Source organism: Apaloderma vittatum, unplaced genomic scaffold, assembly GCF_000703405.1.
Source record: "Apaloderma vittatum isolate BGI_N311 unplaced genomic scaffold, ASM70340v1 scaffold10708, whole genome shotgun sequence".
In the NCBI taxonomy this organism is placed as follows: Eukaryota; Metazoa; Chordata; class Aves; order Trogoniformes; family Trogonidae; genus Apaloderma; species Apaloderma vittatum.
The window spans coordinates 8434-20631 of NW_009729091.1; the positions used below are offsets into that span (position 1 = coordinate 8434).

The 12198-nt window shown below is 43.5% G+C and overlaps 1 protein-coding gene across 2 annotated transcripts in view; it reads left to right on the forward strand.

The window, feature by feature from the left end:
• Nucleotides 1-1996: 1996 nt before the first annotated feature.
• The window catches only part of YWHAE (tyrosine 3-monooxygenase/tryptophan 5-monooxygenase activation protein, epsilon), a 12574-nt gene continuing 2372 nt past the window's right edge, over nt 1997-12198 (forward strand). Inside the window, exons 1-5 of one of the 2 annotated variants that reach the window (XM_009874324.1) lie at nt 1997-2194; nt 7645-7751; nt 8596-8802; nt 9596-9732; nt 12091-12138. In XM_009874324.1, coding sequence (XP_009872626.1) covers nt 1997-2194; nt 7645-7751; nt 8596-8802; nt 9596-9732; nt 12091-12098 — 657 coding nt within the window. In that variant the 3' untranslated portion in view covers nt 12099-12138. The remainder of the gene's footprint in view (nt 2195-7644; nt 7752-8595; nt 8803-9595; nt 9733-12090; nt 12139-12198) is intronic. The other variant, XM_009874322.1, reaches the window with a different exon arrangement.

Here is a 12198-nt window from a genome sequence, read left to right on the forward strand (position 1 = left end):
CCGATGTTCCTCTTTAACTGAGGACAGTTAACTATTAAGTGTAAAGACAAGCCCTGCAGCTCTTGCTGGAGCTTGGCAAAGGTACCCAAGTTGCAGAGGCTGCAAGTCTTAATTCCTGTTTGTCAGCTTGGTTCACAAAAATTAAGTCAGGCTTGTTATCTTGGGTGTAGCTCTGCTGTTTTAAGCCGTCTCCTATTTTGAAATTTCTTAACTTGCGTAATTGAAAGTATTTACAGCTTCGAAGTAAATTCTTTCTGCAGGTCATCCTTCAGGAACTAAGTCATAGTGCTTCCATTATTGAAGTAGCATGTAACTATATCATACTGCCTTTAGTTCAGCTTAAATTACAAGATTCCGTGCTTATGTTAATATTAGCAATGTATATGGAGTGGTTTAGGGCAATTCTCAGCAAAACCAGTTCGTTTTGCAATAGTCAAGCCGTGTTTAGTAAAAGGTTTATCAAATACTAGGTGGATTTTTTATTTAAATTTTATTACTTTCTGTGGTTCAGAGAAACAAAATCTGCTGGTGGAGTTACGGATTTGGGTTTTTTTCCCCAGCTCTAGTAAGAATAGAGCCACTGAAATTTTGTCCTGTCCATGTGGAGACTGTTAACGTTGTTCCTCCTGGGGAAAGAGATGGAGCTGCAGTCTCTGTTGCTGAGGTGATTTCTGCCTGTTAAGACTGTGAGTTCTGGCACCTGAGGAAAAAATGAGAGTTGAGCTTCATTATTTTTCCATTGCTTTTGCTGCCGTGACACAGCAGAATGTAAGGAGGTAGAAGGCTGGGGGAGGGCTGGTGAGTGGGCGAGATGAAGAGGCCATAGAGGAGTAAAGCCCTGTGCTGGGGGCAGGCAGCGAGTCACAGCGCTGTGCCTTTGGCAGCGGCTGAGCGTGGCGTTGTGGTGTCCCTCTGCCTGGCAGGGGGCTCTGAAACAGTTGTCCTGTGGAGGGGATGGGAGAGTGGGGGCTTGGTCTCATTTGGCAATGGGGATGGTTTCTGTCTGTGGGATTCCCACCAGTTCGGGAAGCCAGAAGATAAATGATGAATGAACTGAGCAGAGCAAAACCTGGGATTCTCAGATGTCTCATACTAGGCTCTAAATTAGTGTATATTTAACATTTTTGACTTTAATTTTTCTGATATGTCATGAGCAATCATCATGTGGTTAGGCAATGAAAGGATTATAACCTTGCCTAAGTAGTTGGAGATTTTGCTTCCACCTGAATATTGGGAAGCTGTATTTAGTAATAATTGTTTCACCCTCAGATTTAGAAGTCTTTTTCAAAAGGTTTAAACTATAAATACCAGTTAATTTATTTTTTGTGTGTTGCTTCTCAGTGCAAATAGCTGCTTGGCATGGGTATGTGTGGTTGCCCTGAGTACGCACAGGATGACATTTTTGTTCCTTCTCCAAGCGTCTAATTTTTCTTTAGGTGGTTTCCTATTGGAACTTTGACTTCCTTCCCTGATAACAGTGCTTGTACTTCTCTCTATCTCTTCAAATCTAGATTTTATTTGTTGGTTAATTGCCACCTTACGTTGTATTCCAGCTGACAAATCAGTGGAGCATTCTGTAATTGTTCAGTTTATCCTTGGTGTGCTGAAAGCCAGCCTACATTTGCTTGTGGTTTTCTCGCTGTTCGCTGCCTTTTCTGAAGGACTTTGAAGAACACGTGTTCCCGTAGGATCGTACTGACAACTGTTATCCGCTGTGAAAAACGTGCTTGCTGCTAATGCTAAATCCTCTTTGTCTCCTAAGAATTTTTAAGACTTTTTGGGGGACTGTCAGATGCATTTCAGAGAACATCAGGTACTTCTTGGTGTATGTGCTCGTTGATTTGTTTGGAATGCTTTGGCATACAAGTGAGGAATAACTGTTTGAAAGGAGGAGGGAGCCTGTTTTCGTAAGCTGTCATTAACATATAGCTTCTGTTGAATGATTTGAAAGATGTTTTAGCTCTGAGAATAATTGTCTGACCTTTTCCTCCTAGAAATGGTTGAATCAATGAAGAAAGTGGCTGGAATGGATGTGGAGTTGACAGTGGAAGAAAGAAACCTGCTTTCTGTTGCATATAAAAATGTGATTGGAGCCAGAAGAGCTTCCTGGAGAATAATCAGCAGCATTGAACAGAAAGAAGAAAACAAAGGTGGAGAAGATAAATTAAAAATGATTCGGGAGTATCGGCAAATGGTAAGATGCAGTTGGTGTTACAGCATAATGCCGTTTAGTTATGGTCCGGTTTCGTTAGCAGTGTCTGCAGGGTGGTGACCTGAAATAAGGTGACAGTCTTGAAAGGGTGAGGTTTGCTCCTTGTCTGGAGGATGTAAGCACTCGGAAGGGCAGTAGGCTTGGAGGCAACAGCGAGGGCTTTTCCTTCAGTGCACCTACGTATCTGCTGAACATTTGAACCCTGGTGACTCTCTGTTTCTGCCCCAAGTACTCACGTGTGAGGCTGCAGGTGCTCAGGAGCTCTTACTCTTTTCTCTCCAACCGGCCTTTTCCCAAGCGATGTTTTTTGGAAAACAACAGTGTCAAAGGAGGGGTCTAGCTGTTAAGCTGCTGCTTCCAGTAAGTTGCTTTGGATCGTACAGACTTTTAACAGTTGGTCCTGCTGCGTTTGAAAAAGTAACGGACTGAGTTGAAATACCCATGGGGGAAGGCTCTTCAGAGTTGTTCTTGGCATGGAGACAGGCAGTGCGAAGCCAAATGGCTGCTTGCTTTGACTCCTTTACCTTGTCTTTTATCACTGTGATAGTTGCATTTCACATATGTTGGGCTTATTTTGGTACTTCTTCCACGAGATGAAAACTTCACAGGAGTTGCTGTAAATTAAGTGCTTAGCAGGCCTAGTTAGTCTTGTCCGATTGAACTGGCAGGCCTGTTACTAGCTCAGAAAGCTGTGAGTGTGTTGAAATGAGCGCTGACATAGTCTGGATTTTCTGACAGCATCCAGTTCTTCAAAATGTAGGTGTCTAATTTTTAATTTTTTTTTCTTCCCCCCTAAGCTGATGCAGTTAAAGCAATCAGTTTGAGGTAAAGCACCCCATGTTCCTGGGAACGGAGGATGCTAATTTGTCGTGGTCATCTCACAGCAAAACTTGCCTGTGCAATAACCTCTAAGGCCTTGCTATTTTCTCTCACTTGAGAGGGGAAAATTGATGCACATAACTTCATGCTGAGTCTAGTCAGTCTGTGTAGCTTTACCTAAAATGGAGAACTTGGAGCAATCTTTGACTTTCATCGGTAAGGGCTAATGAACCTTCAGCTACTAGAACAGAGCTGTTGTTTCCTCCCTCCCTCCCTCCTTTCCTTAAATGATGGTTTAGCACGGAGCAGGCATGCTCCCCTACTATTTAAATCCCACACATTTTTGCAGAAACTTAATCTTCGTTAACTGAGGACAAGTGCCTCCACATGGTTCAGATCTTCCCTTCCAGAGAAACAGTGGTGTCTGTTCTGTCACCTGGCACTGATTCATATCCCGCCAGTGGAAATGATGTTGGCTGGGAAATCTTTCCTCAGAATGGCTCTGGACTACTTGCTGTTGACTCACAGGCTTTCTGGTGCCCCATGGAATTGTTAAAGTTGTGAGTGTCTAATTTTATGCTGACATGGTGATAGGATCAGGCTTTGCCAGTTACATACAGTCCCAATTACTGTTTCTTGATGGGTATCTAAAAATCTTTCTAACAGAACGTATAAAATAAGACAGCAGCTGTCTGATGATTGTTTAAAGTTGTCTTACACTGTGTGCTTCCAGGTTTTTTTGCACAGCGCTTTGAGGGCAGTTACTATCTTCTGCCAAAGATCCTTTAATGGTGGAAGGAGTTTTTCTTGGTTTTGAAACGACTGTAAAAAGGCATTGTTCTGTGTCCGTCCTTGTAAAGAGAGCAAGTAGCGCGCAGAACAGACTGGAGGGCGAGAAATCCAGTCCTTGAAGTCTCCATCAAGAGAGAGACCATGTGAAGTGCAGTGCCATGCCAATAGTGTCTTCACCTGAAGAGGAATAACTAATAGTTCTGTTAGGGGCTGCAGAGAATTGTGAGGTGGTTCTGTACTGGAGAAGAGCAGCTGTGTCTGCTGACCTGAGCTTTCCAAGGGCCTTCGGTAATGTTCCTGCAGCTGAAGGCTCGATCCTGTTTGTAGCTGCTGGGAGACTCAGGATGGGTTAGCATCTTCTCTGAGGATGGGTTTGGTAAGATGCCATGAGTGCAGTAAGGGCCTGAAGAACACACTGCAAAGGTTGGGATGGCTCTTCTACAGTAGCCCAGCACAGCTGCGCTTTTGACCTGCTCAGTGCTCCTCCGAGGATCTAAGGTCCGGTGCGAGCTCAGCAGAGTTCTGGTTATTGTGGTAATCTTGTCAACAAGCGGCCACAATTGTAACAGTTTTCAGAGTAAGTTCAGTGTCATTTGGAGACCCTTGCCAGGCCCGACAGGCTCTGAAGAACAACAGAAAAACCCCAAAACACTTGTGTGGGGACCTGGCAAGTTTAAAGCACTGGGCAGGTGGGAACTACCAATAACTCTAGAAAAACGACATCTCTCAGGTACCACTGGAACCCGTTGTGACCTTGCTCGGCTGCAGAGTGCTGCTGGAGGTGAAGTGCAAGGGGTAGTTTGTGTGAAAGTACCAATTTGATGGGTTTGTTCTACATCAGCATTTACTATATTTTAGCACGTGGCTTTTCAAAACATTTGGAGTTTGTTGGAGCTACCAGCCCATGTGATGAGGCAGAACTCGAGGGATGATGGTGGTGTCAGAGTAGGGCCAGGCTAGTTTTGTCTGAGGAGTGCGCGCGAGGCAATACTGAAACGTGATGGAAGATGCCAGATTCTGCCTTTGCCCAAACCCCTTAAGGTAAATGTAGCAAAAAAAACCCACCAACCCATAGCCATGGCGGAAGATGCCACTTACTTGCTGCCGTGGTAGACGGGCTGCTTTTCTGGGTCCTGTGGTCATGCAGATACACAAAAGTAGAGCCCCTGGCTTTCTCATCTGACGGCATCTCTGTGGAGGAGAACGCACTGAGACTTGTGCTCTTCCTACCTGAGGGGATGGAGCGGTGTATGTCCGCCCATAACGCGTCTCACTTCCTCGCAGTAAAACCAAATCCCTTCCCTAAGAGCGTAGGACAAGTCTTACCTTCCTCCGGCTGGTCTGTATTTGCGGTGAATGGAGATGTGTGTTCCCAGTGCCTGACTCCAGCCTGGCTGGACTCGGGGGCAGCTGGCTCTCCTCCTCTTGGGAAGGATGGGCTGTGAACTGGCAGCAGTGGGTGGTGGGTCTCTCGGCTGCTTTGGCGGGGATGGGAAGAAGGTAGGTTCCAGGCTTTAGCAGCTGCTTTCTGCTGTTCTAGTTTTGGGTTGCCTCTCAGTTGTGAGCTGCAGCTATTTTGGGGGCTCCATATTAAAACAGGTCAAAGAACTAGTCCGGGCTACCCTTCCCTAGTTGCTTCTGGGAAATGTCCTTCTTTAGATCACCAGGTGATTTACAGGCTTTTTTATCTGCAGAGCTGACACAGTCTGGAGCCTGGTTAAGCCAGCACTACCCCGACAAGGAAGAGAGGCACAGTGGATTTGTGGGGCTTCTGCAGGCCTCCCAGGGCGAGCAGGCTTTCCTGGCTGATCAGAGCCTGTAGTACCGCACTTTGGAGCTGGAATGGTCATAGGCCGTACACTTGCCTTTTCGGAGTGCTCGGAACAGGCTTAGGGTGGGCTCCTGGGCTGCTTTGCAGAGCTCGTTGAGCCACTCTGTCTAGAGCAGATCCTTTTAATAAAGGAGCCTTTCAGGTTTTGTTGTGGGGTTTGTTTGTTTGTTTTTTTGTTCTATTCTTAATCAACTTGATTTGTATTAAATCTTTTTAAACTAAGCTTGGTCAGGACATTTACATTGCACTGGACAGCAGCTGATCTCTGATAACTTGTGTGACTGATCCTTTAAGCAAAGCTGAGAAAGGTCTGTCTGAGATGAAATAGAAGTTTGTACATGTATGGTTATTTAACAAAAGAGGATTAGAAACTGATTTAATTCTTTGCAGTTTTGCTGAAGATCTCTCTGCAAGAGAAGTCATTGAAAAAGAGGATCAAGAGGAAAGAAGTTTGCAGGAACTGACTGCTGGCTGAAGGTTTTATAGCTTTTGTAGCCGAAGAATATATGAAGTAGATTCTTCTCAAGTGACCATATTTCAGCAAACTCCTTAAGCATTTGTCACGTAACTGTAAAGTGTAGCATCTAACCCTTCCTCTGAACGTTAGGGCATTCTGCCATTGTTTGTAAATGAAGGTTGATGGAGATTAATCTAAAGGAAATTTTGCAAATTTGTTAAGTGAATTTGTACAAATTGGGATGTGTATATATGTGCCAGTTTAACATTTATTTTAGATCTGTATTTTTTAACAGCTTTTGAGGATAGGTGCTGTTGTTACAAATAATAGGAGTTCCGTGGTGATGAAAAATACTACGTGGCAAGAAAAATGCTTAAAAAAAGAAGGAAAGAAAACTGCATGGATGGGAGGATAGGAAGGGATAGCAGACTAAGTGGGCTACTCTTGTGATCCAAGACATCCGCTTTCTAGTAGTTTCTTGTAATTAACATTGATGCCTTTGCTTGAAAATCTCTATTTTATAGCACGTAAATAGTTTAGGCCGGAGTTACCTTCAGCTATAGGTAGGAAAGCTACTGCTAAAACATGAAAGAGCAGCACTCGGTTACTACGTGCACTTAACCAACCACTCCTACTGCGAATGACGTGGGATGCTCCGAGCTGATTGTGGCAGCGTAGATATCAAAAGACAGTTCTGGTGTTTTGGGGTATGCTTAGTTTCTTTGCTTTCAGATGTGAAACTTTCTGTGGTAAAACTTGACCTCATAGATTTTGCTCTATATTCTGAATAAGAAAAATGAACGTGATGGGACCATCTTTTCAACCGTGGCTTTTAAAATCCAGTCTCTGTGTTTAAATAAGGCTTTATATATTGCTTTCTTTGGCCACAGGTTTCGCTGTTAGTGAGTTGTTGTGCTTTGCCTTTTTTGCCTGCTTCTGAAGTCTGTATTTTCTGGAGTTTGTTTTTTCTTGTCTATCTGACCTTTTTGTTCATGTGGCACATGTTTATCCTGTTCTGATACTCCATGATTTTTGTCTTAAGGCTCTTCTGTTAGAGCTTTGCCTCCCAGGTAGTCCCGGGGTTCTGAAGGTGCCTTTTAACTCAAAGGTGTCATGGAGTTCAGCTGCTTTGTGTTAATTACCTTAAAAATTTCCCATTGCCACTTTTAGGGCAGCCTTCCAGGTTCAGAAATGTAAGGAATTAGGAGTTGTGCAAGCCTTGCCGTAAGGAATTGTATCCTGAGACAAACTTAATGCAACCATCGAGCAAGATGTCTTCTGGGGAATTCGTAATTTCGTTACTCAGTGATGCGTTTCGTCACACACCGGTCCTTTCCTGGTTTGTGTGCCGGCTAATCATGCAGCACTGTTGTGCTTTAACCTGTGTAGCAGCCAGATTTCTCTTCTTCTGTTCTTCTCCTCTGTGGATTTTTATGATGTTGCCTATTTGATACTTGGATGTTTTTGAAACAGCTCTTAGTCCTATGTGCTAAACTTGCCTCCTCTTTTCATTTTGGGTTTTTCTTTTAATAGGTTGAGACTGAACTGAAGTTAATCTGTTGTGACATTCTGGATGTACTGGACAAACACCTCATTCCAGCGGCTAACACTGGCGAGTCCAAGGTTTTCTATTACAAAATGTAAGTACCTTTGCGTGAGGGAACAGCCTCGTACTGTATCTGAACCGGGGACAGAAATAAAGTAGTTGAATACATAAATGGGTTCTGCCCACTCAGCCACAATAACTTCTAGAAGGAGGGCACTTCAGTCACGCCTGACCAGTGTGCCTTTTTCGGCTGCCTCTGGGGTGTTGGTGTCGTGAGCGTGTGGTTTTGGATAGATGTTGTTGTTTGGAATAAGGTCGTGAGAATTTAATCTCAGCTGTTGTGCAGCTCTCAGATGTAAGAAGCAACTGTTTCCTTCAGCTGAGCTATTAATGCAGAAATCGCATCCCTGCTTCAGTGTTCTCTTGTGTGAGCTGTGGGCTCTTCATAGAGAGCAGAAAATGAGGTGGACTGATAACTGTCGTGTCGTGTCAGTTTGAAATCGCATTAGCACTGAAACTTGGCCTTGGAGGGTGTTGCTGTAGTCACTAGCTTGATGCATCTTGTGTACTTTCTGAAAAAGTTTAAATCTTGAAATTACCAGAGAATGTTTTCCCCTGTAGTTGAATTACCTCTGTCCTTAAGACAAAGCCTTGGCTAATTTAGATGAGATGCATTGGGTAAGGTAATACTATGATTTTACGTACTGATGCAAGAAAATAAGGGAACTCCAAACTGTATTTTTCCTGCCTGATGGTTTGAAATTCACTCAAGTACTGATGCACCGTTGTCTGGAGAGTAATTCAGCAGCAGTGTCCTTTGTGTCTCTGTGTGTGTGTGTGTGTGTACGTATATAAATGTGAGTTTCAGAACTAAGCTATTAATTTAGTGGCTGGTGGGGGAAATAGGACTCCTAACTTCTCACCGGTTCTGTTTCCAGGAAGGGGGACTACCATAGGTATCTGGCTGAGTTTGCCACAGGAAATGACAGGAAGGAGGCTGCAGAGAACAGCTTGGTGGCTTACAAAGCTGCTAGTGATATTGCAATGACAGAACTCCCGCCAACACATCCCATCCGCTTAGGACTTGCGCTCAACTTCTCTGTATTCTACTATGAAATTCTTAATTCTCCTGATCGTGCCTGCAGGTAGGTAGTGACTGAGAAGATGGGGACGTCTTATGTAAATGCCAAACAAGCCAGAAGTGGCCACTACTTGCAAAACTGCTTTTCCTCAGTGGGAATACTGGGCTGACTTTCTTCCTCCTGTTAGCTGATCACTTGCTCTGTCTGAGGTCACTTGACTGGAAAGGTTTTCAACTTTGCCGTATTTGTCAGCGCCCAGACGCATTTGTTTACCTGGGAGTAGATCGTGTGTGAGAAGCAGAGTAGTGATCACCTTGGATTGATCACCTCATGGCAGTTTAACAGTTTGCTGTGCTAACTCTGTGCGTGTCCTTATCCTGCCAAAAGTGAGAGGTGATTTAAATTGCCTCTTGCAGTTGACTGTTACACAAGGTAAGAGGGGTCCCGTTGCTCATTTCTGTGAATGGTGAGCTCCTCTGTCTGTCGGAGTTTGGCTCATATAAGCGTAAAAGTGATGATTGAAACAAATAATGCTCGTCTTCTATTCCTGTTATTGCAGGTTGTGTAACATACTTCCTTTTAATCTTCTAGCAGACCTTGCTCAGGTCTACTGCAAGATGTAGAAAGGTGTAATAGAACCAATATTCTTGAGTAAAAAAACTCCTAAGTACACAAAGTGACTGGGTTTGAAGATGGGAGACAGCTGGATGAACACTGTTAAATAATAAAAAAATTTGTTACAGCGGCTGTGGATGTCACGTAGCCAGACTAGGTGTCCTGAGGCACAGGTTTCATTTGTGTCCTCCTAGATATTGCTTAGCAATCCATATTAAATCTGATTATTCTGTGCTTACAGGTTGGCAAAAGCAGCTTTCGATGATGCTATTGCAGAACTGGATACACTGAGTGAAGAAAGCTATAAGGACTCTACACTTATCATGCAGTTGTTACGTGATAATCTGACACTATGGACTTCAGACATGCAGGGTGACGGTAAGTGAGCTCTTCTGAAATGCTGCCCTCGCCTGACCTCTGCCCAGAGTGGAAATGCAGATTGTTTTTCTGTATTTCTTAATAGTTAATCCTCCTGAACTTCTGCCCTTTCTTAACAGTAGCTACGTTGATAGGGATGCTGCTGGCTTCTTCTGAGAAGCTTTTTCAGCTCTCACTGAAAGGAAGGAGGTGTGCAGTTAGTAATGTTTTATGTTTTAGGGTTTTTAGGGTTTTTTCCTCTCCTCCACCTGACTGTTCAGGCATCTGTGATTATTTTAAAAGCAGTGACTTCATTTAATTCCACTTTTTGAATGGTTTGTCCTGTTCGTCAGTGGTCGTCATTCCAACCAGATCTGACTTCCCGGCGCAGGAAGAAGTATGACAAATAATGTAGTTCCCCTTGTTCTTTTCAGGTCACTCAATATTTCTGTTTGCATTCTAGTGAGAGGTGTGCTGCCCTCATACCAGCCACTTAGAGCACTGTGCATCTCTTCCACTGTTCTTAGGAAGGATTGGGTATGAAGAGAAGAGGAAAAGGGATTTTGTAAAATACTTTGTTACTAGGGAGGAAGAGGAGAAAAGCTTGAGGAAACGTAACTTGATGTTTGAGGTGTTTGAAGCAAATACCAAATATATCTTCTGGCAGTACGAGAGGGTGGGACATTAATTGCTTCTGTTTACTGACATCTGCTAACTAAAAATTTTAAGTGTGGGGTGGGTTGTTTTGACACACTGAATAGACTTTTTCCTCTTACACTTACACTAGGGTGCTAAGTATAAATTTTCTCTTCTTCATTTTTTGTATGTCTTCTGTTTCAGTGGTTATTGGTGCAAATTATATACATTCTGTATATAGAAAGATTAAACTTGTGTTTTCGTCTGCAAAAATTATGTCCTGGAGAGACGGGTGGAAAGAACTGACTTTTCATTTTTAACTTGGAGGTGCAAAAAGTCAGTCGTGTTTAAAGTATGTTGGGTACTTAGAAATGCACAGAGGTTTGAAACAACTTTGCTGCTTAATTTCACATAAATAAATATCCTAAAAAACCCCTCCCTAAGATGTTACCTGAGGCGTGGTAAAAGCTGTGGAGCGTTGCTTTTTTGTAGCATCTATTGGAAAGCAGTTGCAGAATCTCTGACTTTTTGCTGACTCGCTGGTTCTGTGTAGGATCGCTGGGTTTATTTCCGAGGAGTATTGTTACCTGATGACTTTGAGCTCTTTGCACAGATCATGAGCGCTGGTTGTTGCAGGTCCCGTTTGACACCCGTGTCTCTGGGCTTTTGCCAGCACTGTGTGGGAGCTCGGCCCCTGGGGTACCCCACAGCCAGGGCTTCAGCCTCTCGCAGGGGAGCGCCCCCTGCTCTCAGAGGTGAAAGATGAGGTCATGGTCCACCCTGGATGGGTTTGTACAGACTCTGCTCTAAACGCTGCAGGTGGTGTTAGGTGCCTTCCTTGCCACGCTTAGACAGCAGAAAAAGAAATTTGTTCCCATTTCTCACAGTTAAGACACGACCTTCTATTTTACCGTTGGTTTGGGGTTTTTGGTGCTTTTTTTTGAATGGAGCCAAGTATGTTGGGGCGCTGTGGGAGCACTGAGGCAAAGCAGCGAGGCTGGATTGCTGCTGGGAGACAGGAGCCTTGGAGTATCTTTGAAAAGCTGACTTGGTTTGCACGTGAGCTCACTTCACGTGGCTCCTGTGTCTCGTACATCGTAGAAGTTTCACGAGATTATTCACAGAGGCTCTTCGTATTTCTTTTTGCATAGTCTAGATTCAGATTTCTTGATCTGTAATTGGCTACATAGCGCAAAAAAAATTCTTTTTGTTCTTCCTGAAGTGTTTCAGATTGTCCTGTTTATGGTGCATGCCAGAAAGATAAGGATTGCAAAATTTAAAATGCTGCAGAACTACTTAAAATCATTGTGTAGTTCTTCAAGTCCACAAAATACACCGTGTTTTTATGCATAATATTTAGACATAGTTACTAAGTTAAGTTTTCTCATTTCTTCATGCCATGCTAATACTCTGGCAGAGTGCATTTACAACTGTTGCTCCATGTTTCCAAAATGAATAGAGCCTTTGAAGATTGGTAAAAAGTTAATAGCGGCGCGGAGAAAGAGCATCACAGCTACCAGTTTCCTGGCGGAGGGGGGAGTCTTGAAAAGAACTTGTATTGTGTAACTCGTATTGTACTTGTATTGCAGTTTCACCGTGTCAAGTGTAGGGAGTGACTCTCAACTCAGGTGTTAGTCAGCTTTCCATCTCATTTACTGTGTCTTTTAACTTTTTAGTTTATTTTCACACTCGTAATGCCATCTTCATATGATTCCTGTTTTCCCCTTCTTTCCTGCTGTATAGATTCCTAAAGGAAAGTCCAACTGTTCATTTCCTAAAAAACTCTACTTTGTAAGTCTTCATCATGGCATAATGAAGTTTTCATCTTCAGTTTCTTCCCATCACTAATCG